This window comes from Chiloscyllium plagiosum, unplaced genomic scaffold (assembly GCF_037043375.1).
Source record: "Chiloscyllium plagiosum isolate Xiang-an unplaced genomic scaffold, Cpla_swu_hap1 HiC_scaffold_11, whole genome shotgun sequence".
Taxonomy (NCBI): Eukaryota; Metazoa; Chordata; class Chondrichthyes; order Orectolobiformes; family Hemiscylliidae; genus Chiloscyllium; species Chiloscyllium plagiosum.
This window is the reverse complement of record NW_028270149.1, coordinates 86522528-86540389: the sequence shown is the minus strand read 5'-3', so window position 1 is coordinate 86540389 and position 17862 is coordinate 86522528. Positions and strand designations below refer to the sequence as shown.

The 17862-nt window shown below is 46.0% G+C and overlaps 1 protein-coding gene across 4 annotated transcripts in view; it reads right to left on the bottom strand.

Moving 5' to 3' along the window:
- Window positions 1–16949, bottom strand: part of glra4a (glycine receptor, alpha 4a) — a 59203-nt gene extending 42254 nt beyond the window's left edge. For 3 of the 4 annotated variants that reach the window (XM_043704300.2, XM_043704302.2, XM_043704303.2), the window contains exons 1-2: window positions 16302–16617; window positions 726–853 (exon numbers count right to left, since the gene is read on the bottom strand). In XM_043704300.2, the coding sequence (XP_043560235.2) occupies window positions 726–853; window positions 16302–16375 (202 nt within the window). In that variant the 5' untranslated portion in view covers window positions 16376–16617. Of the gene's footprint in view, window positions 1–725; window positions 854–16301; window positions 16618–16731 lie in introns of those variants that run through there. The other variant, XM_087992287.1, reaches the window with a different exon arrangement.
- Window positions 16950–17862: the final 913 nt, after the last annotated feature.

The window sequence follows — 17862 nt, the reverse complement described above, 5'->3', positions numbered from 1 at the left end:
TTGACACTGTGCTGGAGGCAGGTGCAGATGAGGCTTTCAGAAAGGAAATGGTTCATTTCCTGAAGGGGAAATATTCTCAATGTCCAGGCAAAGCACAGTGAGTGGGACTGCAGTGAGCTGCCAATAGAGTGAAGGTCTAACTGTCCTCCTTCTGACTTCAACATTTTGTGATTCTACAGTTCTAAACTTTAAGGTAATTGCACTTGGTTCTGTTTTTCTGAATGAATGAAACAGTCTCTCCTCAGCTCTCTTTTAAACTTTGTTAACACCTTGGTTATAATCACATTCAATGAAAGAGGGCTCCTCAATTGCAGTTACTGCATTTTACAATGGAAGTTTCTGGAAATCTACGCTCTCAGGGTGGGCTGGGGGTGGTTCCCAGAGGGGTGAAGCCTTGAAAATATGGCCTCACTTCAGAGGAGGATGGTTCAACCTGAGGCCTTCTGGTACTTAGAAAACTTACAAGCTGGTGAAGCACTGTTTTCCAAATGGAAAAATCTCTTCCTAGTTTGTAAACTCTGTCTGGGGCCTCCCCAGGTACAGACATCATGGTGACCAACATCTGCAATGTTGGCACGAATGACCTCTTTCGTTGCATGTTGTGATATCTAATCAGTTGGTCCATGTGAGGAGAGATGGGGAATGGGGATGCTTTGGGACTTTTGATACAGAGGGAGTGAGGGACAGAATCAAAGCAGTTTGGAGCTGGATGAGGGAAGCCGTACCTTTAAAATTGGGCCGGATCCGTGCGTCGTAGCCCGAGGTCTTCCCCATTAGTTTGTCGAGGAAATCGGAGGGTGATGACGATGGTCTGTTGCTGGACTTGGTGTCAGATTCCCTGGAGGACACAGGTCTATGGAATAGAAAGACACAGATAAAATTACTATGTGGTGGGGAAGCTGTTCACCATTCACTGCTGAAACCACAGCTATCCTACAGGGCAAAGAAGGCAAAGGTTATGTTCAAAATGTGTTACATCTTCAAGGTCAGCCCTGACAGAGTGAGACTAGTCTCCTGCAGGGTCAAGATGAGAGTGGAGGAGCAGGAAAATGGACATTTCGGGCAAAAGCCCTTCATCATCCATTATGGGTTAATGTTGAAGCTGCCTTAAACTCCACACATTAAGCATAGAAATATAGAAAATAGCTGCAGGAATAGGCCATTTAGCCTTTCGAGGTAAAAACAATGACTGCAGATGCTGGAAACCAGATTCTGGATTAGTGGTGCTGGAAGAGCACAGCAGTTCAGGCAGCATCTAAGGAGCTTCGAAATCGACGTTTCGGCAAAAGCCCTTCATCAGGAATAAAGGCAGTGAGCCTGAAGCATGGAGAGATAAGCTAGAGGAGGGTGGGGGTGGGGAGAAAGTAGCATAGAGTACAATAGGTGAGTGGGGGAGGAGATGAAGGTGATAGGTAAGGGAGGAGAGGGTGGAGTGGATAGGTGGAAAAGGAGATAGGCAGGTAGGACAAGTCCGGACAAGTCATGGGGACAGTGCTGAGCTGGAAGTTTAGAACTAGGGTGAGGTGGGGGAAGGGGAAATGAGGAAACTGTTGAAGTCCGCATTGATGCCCTGGGGTTGAAGTGTTCCGAGTCAGAAGATGAGGCGTTCTTCCTCCAGGTGTCTAGTGGTGAGGGAGCGGCGGTGAAGGAGGCCCAGGACCTCCATGTCCTCGGCAGAGTGGGAGGGGGAGTTGAAATGTTGGGCCACGGGGTGGTGTAGGTGTCCCAGGTGTTGGTGCAGGTGTCCCAGAGATGTTCCCTAAAGCGCTCTGCTCGGAAGCGCCCAGTCTCCCCAATGTAGAGGAGACCGCATCGGGAGCAACGGATACAATAAATGATATTAGTGGATGTGCAAGTAAAACTTTGATGGATGTGGAAGGGTCCTTTAGGGCCTTGGATAGAGGTGAGGGAGGAGGTGTGGGCGCAGGTTTTACAGTTCCTGCGGTGGCAGGGGAAAGTGTCAGGATGGGAAGATGGGTTATAGGGGGCGTGGACCTGACCAGGTAGTCACTGAAGGAACAGTCTTTGTGGAAGGCGGAAAGGGATGAGGAGGGAAATATATCCCTGGTGGTGGGGTCTATTTGAAGGTGGCAGAAATGTCGGCGGATGATTTGGTTTATGCCAAGGTTGGTAGGGTGGAAGGTGAGCACCAGGGGCGTTCTGTTCTTGTTATGGTTGGAGGGGTGCGGTCTGAGGTCCGGGATGTAGACGAGATGCGTTGGAGGGCATCTTTAACCACATGGGAAGGGAAATTGCGGTCTCTAAAGAAGGAGGCCATCTGGTGTGTTCTGTGGTGGAACAGGTCCTCCTGGGAGCAGATCCGGTGGAGGCGGAGGAATTGGGAATACGGGATGGCATTTTTGCAAGAGGTCGGGTTGGAAGAGGTGTAATCCAGGTAGCTGTGGGAGTCGGTGGGTTTGTAAAAAATGTCAGTGTCAAGTCGGTCGTCATTAATGGAGATGGAGAGGTCCAGGAAGGGGAGGGAGGTGTCAGAGATGGTCCAGGTAAATTTAAGGTCAGGGTGGAATGTGTTGGTGAAGTTGATGAATTGCTCAACCTCCTCGTGTGAGCACGAGGTGGCGCCAATGCAGTCATCAATGTAGGGGAGGAAGAGGTGGGAGTGGTGCCGGTGTAATTACGGAAGATCAACTGCTCTACGTAGCCAACAAAGAGACAGGTATAGCTGGGGCCCATACATGTGCCCAGGGCTACTCCTTTGGTCTGGAGGAAGTGGGAGGATTCAAAGGAGAAATTGTTAAGGATGAGGACCAGTTCGGCCAAACGAATGAGAGTGTCGGTGGAAGGTTACCGTTGGGGACGTCTGGAGAGGAAAAAACGGAGGGCTTGGAGGCCCTGGTCATGGTGGATGGAGGTATAGAGGGATTGGATATCCATGGTGAAGATGAGGCGTTGGGGACCGGGGAAACGGATGTCTTGGAGGAGGTGGAGGGAGTGGGTGGTGTCTCGAACGTATGTGGGGAGTTCCTGGACTAGGGGGATAGGACAGTGCCGAGGTAGGTAGAGATGAGTTCAGTGGGGCAGGAGCATGCGGAGACAATGGGTCGGCCAGGGTGGTCAGGCTTGTGGATCTTGGGAAGGAGGTAGAACCGGGCAGTGCGGGGTTCCCGGACTATGAGGTTGGAAGCTGTGGGTGGGAGATCTCTTGAGGTGATGAGGTTCTGTATGGTCTGGGAGATGATGGTTTGGTGACGGAGGGTGGGGTTATGGTCGAGGGGGCAGTAGGAAGAGGTGTCCTCGAGTTGACGTTTGGCTTCAGCAGTGTAGAGGTCAGTGCGCCAGACTACCACTGCGCCCCCTTTATCCGTTGGCTTGATGGTGAGGTATGGGATTGGAGCAGAGGGAATGGAGGGCTGCGCGTTGTGTGGGTGAGAGGTTGGAATGGGGGAGGGAGGTAGACAGGTTGAGGTGGTTAATGTCCCAGCAGCAGTTGGAAATGAAGAGGTTGAGGGCAGGTAATAGGCCAGCGCGGGGTGTCCAGGTGGATGCAGTGTGTTGGAGGTGGGCGAAAGGGTCCTCGGAAGGTGGGCGGGAGTCCTGATTGTGAAAGTAAGCTCGGAGGCGGAGGCGACGGAAGAATTGTTTGACGTCACGGCGTGTATTAAATTCATTGATGCGTGGACGGAGGGGGATGAAGGGGAGTCCTTTGCTGAGGAATGATTGTTCGTCCTCAATGAGGGGAAGGTCTGGAGGGATGGTGAAAACTCGGCAGGGCTGGGATCTGGGATCTGGTGTGGGTGTAGAGCTGGGAGTGGGGGCGGAACCTGTAACTGGACTGGGTGTGATGTTGGGGGGAATGGGGGTGGAGTCATGAGCAGGGATATTGTTCCCCTTGGGGTTCTGGGGGGTGGGGATAGTGACAGTGGGGTCTGTGGGGGGGCGTGTCAGCAGAATGCAGGTGAGTGGCGCTGGTGGGTGCAGAAGTGGTGGTGACAACGGCAGTAGGGGTGGCGGAAGTCACTGAGCATGTGGCATCAGCGATGATGTGAGGGGCGGAAGTGATGTCACATGTGATGCATGAGGAATTGTGAGGGGTGGAAGTGGTTGTGGGAGTGGCCATGATGGGGGCAGAAGTGACATCATCAATCAGCGTGGGTGTGGCAGCTGCATCAGCAGCATGGCTAATGGCGTCTGAGTAGTTTCCGAGGCCAGGGGAATCTTCTGGAATGATTGAGGAGTGCTGGTTATGGAGGTGGGTGGATAAAAGTTTGTTGTACTTACAGTTTTTGATGTTTGAGATGGAATTGAAATACTGTTTGTTGAGAGCATGAATTCTCCTGAGGATGTCGTACAGAGTGGGTCCTTTGCAATTCTGAGAGAGTGTGGCCCTCAGCTGAGGCAGGGCTAACTGTAGAGAGGTTAGGTACCGGCGCATTGTATTCTGGGGAATAATGGCGCATTGAAGGCATTCCGCCTTCTGCAAAGACCGTTCCCTTTCGAAGCTCCTTGGATGCTGCCTGAACTGCTGTGCTCTTCCAGCACTACTAATCCAGCATTTAGCCCTTCGAGCCTGCTGATCATTCAATATGATCATGGTTGATCATCTAACTCAGTAGCCTGTTCCTGCTTTCTCCTGATACTCTTGACCCTCTTGTAAAGACCCACAAAATCATGCAACAGGCTGTAGGCTCAACGCAGAATGCTGGACTGGGAGCTGTAAAGCAACATAATCACCCAGAATCCAACAGGACAGGTAGCACACTTGAAATGGACTGTGCTACCTGGTTTCACTCTTCCCCATTCTCATGTCCAGTCAGTAATTCACCAAGGGAGGTACCCTGCTGACACTCATTCTCATAGCATAAACTTGCTCTCTCTGGAGGTTAGCATGAGGTCACTTACAGGGACAGATACTGGCAATTACAGAAGGGATATGACTAACCCCAAGTCTGTCTCTCTTGATTCACTGACCCTGAGTCTCTCTTTCTCTCTTCATTCATTGACCCCAAGTCTCTCTCGATTCACTGACCCCTAGTCTGTCTCGAGATACTTGTCACCAGATTGCTCTTGATTCTCTGACATTGAGTGTATTTCAGGTTAATAATTATTGAATTTATTTGTTTCTTTTGAATTTGAGGTCCTGAGATCGTTTTTAAAAAATATTTGGTCTCTAATGCTTCGTAAAAGAGATATGCCATTCTCACTTATTCAGCTGAAATGCAGGAATGCCAAACATCAATGGGAGCACTATTTTTGTTTTGATTAGATTAGATTCCCTACAGTGTGGAAACAGGTCCTTCGGTCCAACAAGTCCACACCATACTGCATGAGAAAAGATTTGTTGGCAAGTCAACTCTGAATTGTTGAGACGCCATTGAAAATTTCCAGCATAGTGTGGCTTCAGCTTAATTTTAAAAAATACAATAGCTGGTTATGCTCTTTAACCGTGTAAAAGTGCAGTCTGCACATATGAATGCAGGTCGGTTCCAGCGATCATAATTGAACCACATTACGAGCTTGATTGATCATCTTAAAATCATTGTTGGTGTAAATCTTAACTCACTCAGAATTATTCTGCAAGTGTTCTCCAATTAAAGCATCAAACATGTTGTTAGATGTTATATTCTGCATTTTTTAGACTGGTTGAGTACGTTCAGAGTTTATTGAAAACAGACATAGCAACATGAGTGGCATCTTTCACTAACAGACTGCTGCCATAAAGTCAAAAGACATTCTGCCTAGCATGCTAGCGTGCTGAATAAAATTTACTGCCAGGTACATAGGTTGCACGTCCCAAAGACTGGTGGATCATTTCAACAGCATGTCTTTTCGGCTGTTCACTGCATGTGGGTCCAGCATGCTAGGGTGACATTCATAGCTCATTCCTAATTGTCCACATGGAAAAGTGTGTTTGTTTTTATACTATTCACAACTCCCCTTTTCAGCCCAGTTTGTCTCATCCTCCCCTTGATATGCTGCTTCTTCCTAAGAATTAATTTGTGCTGTGCCTTCTGAACTACAGCCCTGAAACTCCTGCCATTGCTGCTCCACCTCCCCTGCTTGGCTTCCCTTCTAATCAAGGTCAGGCAGCATCCAGGGAACAGGAGATTCGACGTTTCGGGCACAGGCCCTTCTTCAGGAATGAGCAGAGAGTGTTCAGCAGGAGAAGATAAAAGGTAGGGAGGAGGGACTTGGAGGAGGGGCGTTGGAAATGTGATAGGTGGAAAGAGGTCAAGGTGAGGGTGATAGGTCGGAGTAGGATGGAGGCGGAGAGGTCAAGAAGAAGACTGCAGGTCAGGAAGGCGGTGCCGGGCTGGAGGGATCCGGCTGAGACAAGGTGGGGGGAGGGGGGATGAAGAAACTGGTGAAGTCCAAGTTCATCCCCTGCGGTTGGAGCCAACCGCAGGGGATGAACTTGGACTTCACCAGTTTCTTCATCCCCCCTCCCCCCACCTTGTCTCAGCCGGATCCCTCCAGCCCGGCACCGCCTTCCTGACCTGCAGTCTTCTTCTTGACCTCTCCGCCTCCATCCTACTCCGACCTATCACCCTCACCTTGACCTCTTTCCACCTATCACATTTCCAACGCCCCTCCTCCAAGTCCCTCCTCCCTACCTTTTATCTTCTCCTGCTGAACACTCTCTGCTCATTCCTGAAGAAGGGCCTGTGCCCGAAACGTCGAATCTCCTGTTCCCTGGATGCTGCCTGACCTGCTGTGCTGTTCCAGCAATAAAGTTTCAACTTTGATCTCCAGCATCTGCAGACCTCACTTTCTTCCCTTCTAATCAACCCTAAGAGCAACTTCGAGCACCAAGGCCAAAAGGAAACATTGTCATCAATGCGGCTAACATTATTGGTTCAGAAGACTTCAAGTGTCTAACACTGGAATCGGTCAATTAAAGGTTTCAAATAAAATGGAAGCACAATTTGCTCCACACACTCAAAAAAAACTAATGGATTCCAACTCTCAAAGATTACAGGCAAATAAGGCAACAATGATAGTCTGGAGTGCATTGAGCAAATCCACTTATTTAAAAATACAAGATCAAATCTTAGTCAAGGATGTTGATTTTAGGTATAAACTTGTTGATAGCATTACTCTGGTGGACAGAATGGCCTGCCTTGGATGCTCATCACTATGTACACAGAGAATGATAAAATGGATAGAGCCCCAGTGCTGCAACACATGCTCAAGAATTACAAACACTGTTTAATAAAGAAACATCCTCAAGGATTCAGTGATGATGTGAATCACCCTAAAACAATATATACCATATTGAGGACCTGTAGCTATAAGTGATAAGGTGCAGAGAATCCTGGATAACTTAATCAGATAGGACGCCATTCTTGTCATAACATTAACCTCACAGATCAGTTCAGTGGTACATTAAAAGAATGGCACTCTCATTATCTGCTTTAAATCCAATGATTGGGGACATCAGTTATCAGGGTCATTTTCTGCTGACAATCGGAACCTTGGATGCTTAATTACATGGATTCATTAAACACAGACAATATCAAATGGCAAGAAATACTTATTATTCAACACATTGCAATGGAAGAAGAATTATTAGTGATCCAACCAAAGTTACAGCAGTTTTGAAGATACTAACACTGACCTACTGTAGCAATTTCCAGCAAATTCTTGAAACGGCTCACTATCTGAAATGCATTTTCAGATATAATGAAACCACTCACAGATTTAACACAGCAAGAGTCAGTGTGGTTTGCTGGAATTGGTGCTGCAAGTACCTGTATTAGAGGTCATGATGTGTCAGTTCTTAGAAGGGAGAGGTTGAGAAGTCACCTCAAAGGAAGCAGCCAATCTATGATGCAACACATTGCAATCCAGACTCAGAAAAGCAATGATGTAAAATGGGAAATCAGTGGGTATGTATCCAGTGGTGAAATATGCAAAGTTTGAGAAAGAGCTGTATAGTGATTGAGTTCACCTTAAACTAACATCTACACCTGCAACAAGAGTACCAATGGCGTTTAAATCAATATACAATATGACTTAGAAATATCAAAATCCAATCATAAAATCCCTATAGCGCTGAAAGAGGCCATTTGGCCTATTGAGTCAGCACCGACCCTTCCCACCCAGATCCAGTTCCCTACCCCATATTTCCCCTGGCTAACTCACCTAGCCTATGCATCCTTGGACACTACAGATAATTTAGCATGGCCAATTCACCTAACCTGTACATCTTTGGACTGTGGGAGGAAATTGGAACATCAGATGGAAACCCACACAGGCACAGGCAGAAACTCCACACAAACTATTGTAAATCCAATATTGCTGTGATTCCAAAAATGCAAACTAAAATTTTCAGGTAATGAGAGGACAGAAGCCAGACCAAGCTTGACACAACTGACCAGGAGATGCCTGCTGAAAGATAACCCCTGTAATTGGATACGAGAGTTGCAGGAACTAGGTTAATGTGGATCATAACTGCTGAGAGCTGTGCACTAGTAATAGTTCCAATATTCTGCAGCCGATGACCCAAGGGTAACCTTTCGGCAGGTTTGGACTGAAATTGAGTTTGATACTTCTGAACACTTCCATTCTGATTTCGACATTCTGGTGAATTAATGGCCCAAAATGAGTTGGTATGAAAGACTCAGCACCTCAGCTGCATTGTGTAAGGAAATAGTGTCAATCACACACTCAATAACCCCCATCGGTAGAGATGCTTGAATCCAGACAGTTCACAACAACCTGTGTGGACTCAAGATACCAACAGAGTCTATCTTGCAAAGTGTGATATCTGTCTGAGATCTTCACAGTTTTCCAAATAATGAACCATTGCTACAACATCAGATTGCTGTTAGATCTTGTTTGAAAACTGCAGCTGATTGTAATGCGTTGCATTGTTGACTATGGAACTATAAAATACAGGTACTTTTTCTGTAATGCAATATTGCCTTTTTGTGCAACCCCGCATGATAGAAAGTTTGTGCCTAAAGTGTTGCTAATGTAACCATGTTACAACCAACACACACTTTTAAAGTTTGCGCTTTAGAAACAGTGGTCCCCAATTTGTCAATCGCGTTACAGTGAAATTATGATAATGAAACATGTGTTACAGCAGAACAACCTGTAACTACATCAGCCTCACTTCAACTCTTACACTTGGTATTCTGACAGAACTCTAAGAAATGTGTACAAGATTAGGACTAAGGAGCATTCCAGTTATGGATAACATCCATAACCAGCAGGATGTGCAATACCTGCCAGGATCAGAGATTTAAACACATCCCATCATATTCTCACAACCCACCGCCCAATGGCGAAGCAGAGAGAATCATGAAACTACTATCCATGACATACAAAGGTGTTGCTCTGTCAGATTTCTGATCCCCATTGGAAAGGTGTTCACACTGAGTGAAGGAGTGGGGATATAGACTTACAGATTGGAGGTGCAGGATTGCATTTCTATTGCAGCTTTGAAATTCCATGAATGAAGAGTTGGGAACTGGTTGGCACGCACTCATGTTGGCAGCATTACCGTGGCGAACAAGGTAAACTATCTCCAGCAGTGTTGCCGGTGATAGAGTGAATGACAGTCACTGGTCACAGAATGTTAAATGCTGGGATGTAACCTTTAGGAGCCACCAACTGAGGGCATATCATGTACATCATGCACACCTTATAATGGAGCAAGTGATATCACCTGGTTTCTGCTGATGATCCACATGTCAACAACACGCCTGGGACTGAGGACATGTCAGGTCCCAGCAACCTCCTAAACACTTCATGCTCTCCAAAGTGAATGACAGCTCCAACATGCTAACATCTGATGGCCTGACTCCCATCTCTGATCACAGATCAACATCAGTCTCCATCTCAATTGAGGAAGTGTTTGTTTTTACAGCACCTATTTCTGACAGTGCAGTTTGTTTCAGGGTTCCCATATTTTCATAACTCTGAAGTGCTTTGTTCATTTATATATCTTATGGGAATGTAATGCAGGCCACATATATACCAAGCCACATTTGTGTGGTTTGGGATTCAGCATCGATTAGTCTGATGGGTCCATTTGTTTCTGTGCGAGTCTATGCCTGAGAGAGAGTGAGTGAGTGTGAGACAGTATATGTGTGAGAGACTCTGTGTGTGTGTGTGTGTGTAAGTGAGAGAGAGAGAGAGAGAAAGAGAGACTGTGTGAGTGAGAGTTTATGTGAGAGTCCGTGTGTCTGTAAGAGAGATGGTATGTGTGAGTGTGTGTGTGAGAGAGAGAGCATATGAGTGAGGGAGTGTATGAGTGAGAGGCTGAGTGAGAAAATATGTGTGAGAGACTGCGTGTGTGTGTGTGGTGTGTGTGTGAGATAGCTTGTGTGAGAGAGACAATTTGTATGAAACTCTGCATGCATGAAACAGTGTGTGACAAAGACATTGTGTGTGTCAGAGACAGTATGTATGAGAGAGACAGTGTGTGTATGAGATTGTGAATGCATAAGACAATGTGTGTGTGTGTGTGTGAGAGAGACAGTGTGCATGAGATAGTGTGTGTTTCAGACACTGTGTGAGAACGTGTGAGTTTGACAGAATGTGTTTTGTGTGTGAGGGAGAAAATGTGAGGGACTATGCATATGTGAGAAGTTGTTTGTGAGAGAGAATGTGTGTGTGTAAGAGAGTGTGTGTCTGAGAGGGAGAGTTTGTTTCTAGGGCTCAGTGTGTCTGAGAAAGAGAAAGTGTGTGTGAGAATGTCTGTATGTGTATGTGCATGTGAGATGTGTGTGTGTGAGAAAGTGTGTGTGTGAGTCTGTGCATGTGAGAGATTTGTTAGAGAGAACGTATGTTAGACAAAGTATGTTTGAGAGAAAAAGTGTGAGAGAAAATGTGTGTGGAAGAGAGAGAGTGTGTGTATGAGCAAGTGTGTGTTTATGTGAAAGAATGTGTTACAGTGTGTACGAGAGAGAAAGTGTGTGTGAGAGATTATATATAAAGTGTGAAATAGAGTGTAAGAGATACTGTGCATGAACCTGTATGTGTTAAAATGCACATGAGAGAGTGATTATGTATGTGACAGAAAAAATGTGAGTATTTTTGTGAATATGAGTTTGAAAGAGAGTGTATGTGTGAGAGCGTATGTGAGCATGTTAGAGAAAATGTGTATGAGAGAGAAAATGTGTATGAGAGAGTGTGTGTGTGTGTGTGAGACAGTGCCACAAAGAATGTGTGAGATGGTGTGTGCCAAAGAGAGAATGTGCATGAGAGAGTATGTATGAGTAGTGTACTTGAGAGAGAGTATGTTTGTGAGAGTCAGTGTGTATGTGTGAGAGATAGGAAGTGAGTGAGTGTACGAATGAGAGAGAGAGAAAGAGTGTATATGTGTGAAATCTAGTGAAACAGCAAACCTGAAGTCCCTGCAACTCTGAAGTTCACTTATATACTTAATAAAATATTGACTATCTTTCTAATAATTTATGGCCTTTCCTACTTTAAGAGGCATCGACACAATCTGTTCCCTTCTCCTACACTTCAGCCCCTGCACTAGCTCCCCTACTTGAACAGCTCTGACAATGTCAAGTTCCATTTGTTAATTTCATAGACTCAACAGCAGAGGAAACTCACTGTAGGCTACAATGGTACTTAGCAAATGGCTTATGCCAGCTATTTCACATTGAATTGCAACTCTGTTTAGTGACCTCAATGTTCTGTCATCAACAAACCTGAAATGCATGTGTATACTCTTTAACAAACCTCATTACTTGGTGGATCAAGGCAATATTTTAGTCAGGCAAAAGTGGGTACTGCAGATGCTGGAGCTTAGAGTCAAGATTAGAGTATGAAGGGCTTTTGCCCGAAACATCGATTTTCCTGCTCCTCGGATGCTGCCTGAACTGCAGTGCTTTTCCAGCACTTAGTCAACCTGTTCCACAAACTGTGCAAGTATAGGCATTACCAATAAGGCACAATCAAACAACTGTGACCAAATAATTCACCACAAGACTAAAAGATCCTTGACTGCTGTGCTTTTCCAGCACCACTCTAATCTAGACTCTGGTTTCCAGCATCTGCAGTCATTGTTTTTACCTAAAAGATCCTTGAGACCAATCAAGTTTTTTTCAGGATTTAGGATTTCTTCCTCCAACCTTGTCAAAATGTCCTTCTTTGTGTGTCAATTTTTGGATCCAGTCTTTGGGAATTTTCTAGTGAAATGGTAGTTGATAAAACCCTGAAGTAGCTACAAACTGTTGTTTGAACACTCCTGAAATGCATTCACTTTTGATTGTGGCTTAAGTTTTATCCTTCACCATAATAGCCAGTTCTACAATGACAAAAATTGTCTTTAATCCTACCTTGCTATCAATACCTGTGACCAGTATCTAGAGTCATTTCAAAATCTGGTAATCAATGTATTCTCTCTTCTTTATCTCACTGCAGAACACTTTCAATGTTGCACAAAAGCTAATATAAATAATTATTTCCCCAAAATGATTCTTTAAGATAGCAGCAGTTCCCACCCCCCCCCCCCCCCCCCCCACCCCCACCCCCGATAAACAGCTGGATCTCCCACTTTGACAGTTGAACTCCAGTTACAACTAGTAGCCTGTCTATCTGAGGCACTTTAGCACAATTCAGAAATAAAATTTCTAGTACTGGTTAGGCCACTTTTCGAATATTACTGGCAATTCTGGTCTCCTTCCTATCAGAAGGGTGTTGTGAAACTTGAAAAAGTTCAGAAAAGATTTATAAGGATGTTGCCCGGGTTGGAGGGTTTGAGACATAGGGAGAGATTGAACAGGCTGGGGCTATTTACCCTGGAGCGGCAGAGGCTGAGGGGTGACCATATAGAGGTTTATAAAATCATGAGAGGCATGGTTAGGGTAAATAGACAAAGTGTTTTCCCTGGGGTGGGGGAGTCCAGAACTAGAGGGTGTAGGTTTAGGGTGAGAGGGGAAAGATATAAAAGAGACCTAAGGGGCAACTTTTTCATGCAGAGGGTGGTACGTGTATGGGATGAGCTGCCAGAGGATGTGGTGGAGGCTGGTACAATTGCAACATTTAAAAGGCACCTGGATGGGTATACAAATAGGAAGGGTTTGGAGGGATATGGGCCAAGTGCTGGCAGGTGGGACTACATTGGGTTGGGATATCTGATCGGCATGGACAAGTTGGACAGAAGGGTCGGTTTCTGTGCTGTACATCTCTCTGACTCTATGACTCTATACTGATCCAAGGATCCCTAAGTTGAAGTTTGCCAGTGCACATTGCAAGTATTAAATATGTTTTTTTTTAAAACTATTAAAGTCTGACTATAGTCAGTTACAGATCATCTTTCTGGGGAATTTGATTCAAAATCTCTGACAAAAGGTCTTAACCCTTATCTGCATCCAACTAATGTGCCTCCAATTCACAAAATATTTTACTTTTGGCTGAGGTGCTTGGAGGAAGCAACTTTCATAAGGTCATATCATATTTCCCCTTTGGTAGTGAGGCAATCTGTGCCCACTTATCATCTTTGACCTCGCAGTGATCATTTGGTACAGACTCTAAGAACATGGAAAAGTAAACCCTAACAGTTTGCACTTGATTTCTGCTATTTTCTGCAATGTCTACCATAATTCACCAGAACAGATTGATGAAGAGTAACCAGACTTGAAATATTAGCTCTGCTCTCTTCCCACGGCTGCTGAGTTTCGCCAGCAACTTCTGTATGTGTTTCAGATCTCCAGCATCCATAGTTCTTTGTTTCATTATGATCTTACTCTGTTTTGCTTATGTGACAAAGTGAAGCCCCAGGAGTGTTATATCTGGGACTGTAATTTATACATGCCATTCTCTCTCTGCCATGCTGAATATGGGACTGTTGTATATACATTCTGCACCATCCCTGGAGGGTTGTATATGGGACTATTGTATATAAATGCCACTATCTCCTTGGAATGTTGCATATAGGACTATTGTGTGTACATTCTGCTTCTCCCTGAAGTGCTGTATATAGGACTGTTGTGCATACATTCTGCATTGTCCTAGAAATAGTGTATACGGGACTGTTGTATATACATTCTGCCTTCGCCCTGAAATGCTGTACATAAGGTAGATGTATATAGGACTATTGTATATACATTCTGCATTCTCCCTGGAGTTCTATCTATGGGACTGTTATGTATACATTCTGCCCTCTTCCTGGAGTGCTCTATATGGGACTGTTGTATATATATTCCATTCTCTCCCTGGAGTGTTGTATATGGGACTGTTGTATATGCATTCTGCACTGTCCCTGGAATGCTGTATATGGGACGATACATTCTGCTGTCTCCCTATAGCGCTGTAAATGGGACTGTTGTATATACACTCCGCTGTCTCCCTATCGTGCTGTAAATGGGACTATTGTATATAGATTCCGCTGTCTCCCTATAGTGCTGTAAATAGGATTGTTGTATATACATCCCGCTGTCTCCCTATAGCGCTGTAAATGGGACTGTTGTATATACATCCCGCTGTCTCCCTATAGCACTGTAAATGGGACTGTTGTATATACATCCCGCTGTCTTGCTATAGCGCTGTAAATGGGACTGTCGTATATACATCCCGCTGTCTCCCTATAGCGCTGTAAATAGGACTGTTGTATATCCATTCTGCTGTCTCCCTATAGCGCTGTAAATGGGACTGTTGTATATACATCCCACTGTCTCCTTATAGCGCTGTAAATGGGACTGTTGTATATCCATTCTGCTGTCTCCCTATAGTGCTGTAAATGGGACTGTTGTATATACATCCCGCTGTCTCCCTATAGCGCTGTAAATAGGACTGTTGTATATACATCCCGCTGTCTCCCTATAGCGCTGTAAATAGGACTGTTGTATATACATCCCGCTGTCTCCCTATAGCGCTGTAAATAGGACTGTTGTATATCCATTCTGCTGTCTCCCTATAGCGCTGTAAATAGGACTGTGGTATATACATCCCGCTGTCTCCCTATAGCGCTGTAAATAGGACTGTGGTATATACATCCCGCTATCTCCCTATAGCGCTGTAAATAGGACTGTTGTATATACATCCCGCTGTCTCCCTATAGCGCTGTAAATAGGACTGTGGTATATACATCCCGCTGTCTCCCTATAGCGCTGTAAATAGGACTGTTGTATATACATCCCGCTGTCTCCCTATAGCGCTGTAAATAGGACTGTTGTATATACATCCCGCTGTCTCCCTATAGCGCTGTAAATAGGACTGTGGTATATACATCCCGCTGTCTCCCTATAGCGCTGTAAATAGGACTGTGGTATATACATCCCGCTGTCTCCCTATAGCGCTGTAAATAGGACTGTTGTATATACATCCCGCTGTCTCCCTATAGCGCTGTAAATAGGACTGTTGTATATACATCCCGCTGTCTCCCTATAGCGCTGTAAATGGGACTGTTGTATATCCATTCCGCTGTCTCCCTATAGCGCTGTAAATAGGACTGTTGTATATACATTCCGCTGTCTCCCTATAGCGCTGTAAATAGGACTGTTGTATATACATTCCGCTGTCTCCCTATAGTGCTGTAAATAGGACTGTTGTATATACATCCCGCTGTCTCCCTATAGCGCTGTAAATAGGACTGTTGTATATACATCCCGCTGTCTCCCTATAGTGCTGTAAATAGGACTGTTGTATATACATCCCGCTGTCTCCCTATAGCGCTGTAAATGGGACTGTTGTATATACATCCCGCTGTCTCCCTATAGCGCTGTAAATGGGACTGTTGTATATACATCCCGCTGTCTCCCTATAGCGCTGTAAATAGGACTGTTGTATATACATCCCGCTGTCTCCCTATAGTGCTGTAAATAGGACTGTTGTATATACATCCCGCTGTCTCCCTATAGCGCTGTAAATGGGACTGTTGTATATACATCCCGCTGACTATCTGGAGTGCTGTCCATGGAGAGCTGCTTGCCTCACCAGGATTCCTATCTGTGAGATAGCACTGGATCCCTGGCATGCAGGAACACCATTTTTACTGGGAAGCGGATCACCATGACGCCGGATCGAGGGTGTGAGCCGGATTCCGGAGTCCCGGTGGCTTCCGCGCTGGGACGGGACAACTTTCCGGCCAGCCGGTGACTGCTCCGGGGAACAGAGAGCGGAGAGGCGACACTGTCCGGAGCTGTCTGCAGCGCTACAGGAGACAGTGCAACTCTCACTAGATTCAATATCAAAATAAATAGCAATCTTTGGGGGGGGGGGGGGGGGTAGGGCGGATTGGGGGTGGGGGGGGGGGGTGAAGATTATTTCATTCTTGAGATCACCGTCAACTCAAACCATGAAATCAATGGTTGAAGAATTCTTCAGTGATGGAGATTAGGCTCTGAACTTGCAATCAGCATGATCCCTCCACTTACCTGATGCCACCGTTTGCTTCCAGAAGGCACAGAAACGAAACGACGCTCAGGAGCCTGCAAAACAGCCGCTGCATTATCCTTCCCGATTCCAACCGCGTCCCTGCAACAGCTCTACAGTCCGGTTGGGAGAGGCGAGGAACTCCCGGGGCGCTCAATCCCAGGGTCGGGAGCTGACCACCCCCCACCCCAGGCTCTCTCAGAACAAGCTGCCAGGCATCAGGTCCAGCACTCCCAGAGTGAGAGAGAGAGAGAGAAGGAGATGGCGAGCCAGAAACAGCTGTTTGCAAACCCTCCGTAGTTAAGTTCGAGCGGTTGATGGATTCAGGGAAGAATGGGAATAAACAGTCAGCGAGGACCCACATAGGAGAGGTAAAGGAGAGAAAGAGGGAGGGAAGTACTGAGAGAGAGAGAGAGAGAGAGAGGCACTAACCCTATCATTGCCGACCACTTTCCACCCTCAGTCGGACGGTCAGCTTCAACCCTCCGCTGATTTCAAATTAAACCAAACAGTACAGAAGAGCATATAAAAGATTAAGCGGCTCATTTAGGACTGGAGGAGACCCCTACAATATCGCCCATCATTCCAGAGAGTCAGGAATAATTCAGCCTTCAGTTCCGTTTACCCATCTACTCCCCCTCTCCCCAGGTTACCAAGAGCGAAAACCGCTCCATCTCAATCTCGAAAGCTCCAGTGGACCTTTTTCAATGCCCTCAACCAGCTCACTCCCTCAGTCTCCAGGGAACACCAACTTGATGAAGCCTGCACTCTTTTACTGAAAGCTCAAAGCTCCAGTTCGCTCAGGGTGCACAATGTGTGGGTTTAAATAAAGCACCGACTGCCAACACTGAGTCCACATCTCAGCCATGATGTGGAGGTGTCGGTGTTGGACTGGGGTCAACAAAGTTAAAAATCACACAACACCAGGTTATAGTCCAACAGGTTTGTTTGGAAGCACCAGCTTTGGGAGCGACGCTCCTTCATCGCGTGGTTGATGAAGGAGCAGCACTCCTAAAGCTAGTACTTCCAAATAAACCTGTTGGACTATAACCTGGTGTTGTGTGATTTTTAACTATGTCCACATCTCAGAATAGCTGATGTGGCCTCCACTTCAGTTGCCTCAATACCAAGATCTGGAACCCCTTCCCTACTTGCTGTCTGACTTACTTTCCACCTTTATAAGACACTCCTTATTACCTACCCCTCACATCAAGCTGCTCTTCACCTGTTCTATCATTTCTTTATTTGCTTCAGTGCCATACTTTGTTAGATAACAAAGTGGGCGGCACGGTGGCACAGTGGTTAGCACTACTGCCTCACAGCACCAGAGACCTGGGTTCAATTCCTGCCTCAGGCGACTGGCTGTGTGGAGTTTGCACATTCTCCCCATGTCTGCGTGGGTTTCCTCCGGGTGCTCCGGTTTCCTCCCACAGTCCAAAAATGTGCAGGTCAGGTGAATTGGCCATGCTAAATTGCCTGTAGTGTAAGGGGCAGGGGTAAAATGTTGTGGAATGGGTCTGGGTGGGTTGCGCGTCGGTGTGGACTTGTTGGGCCGAAGGGCCT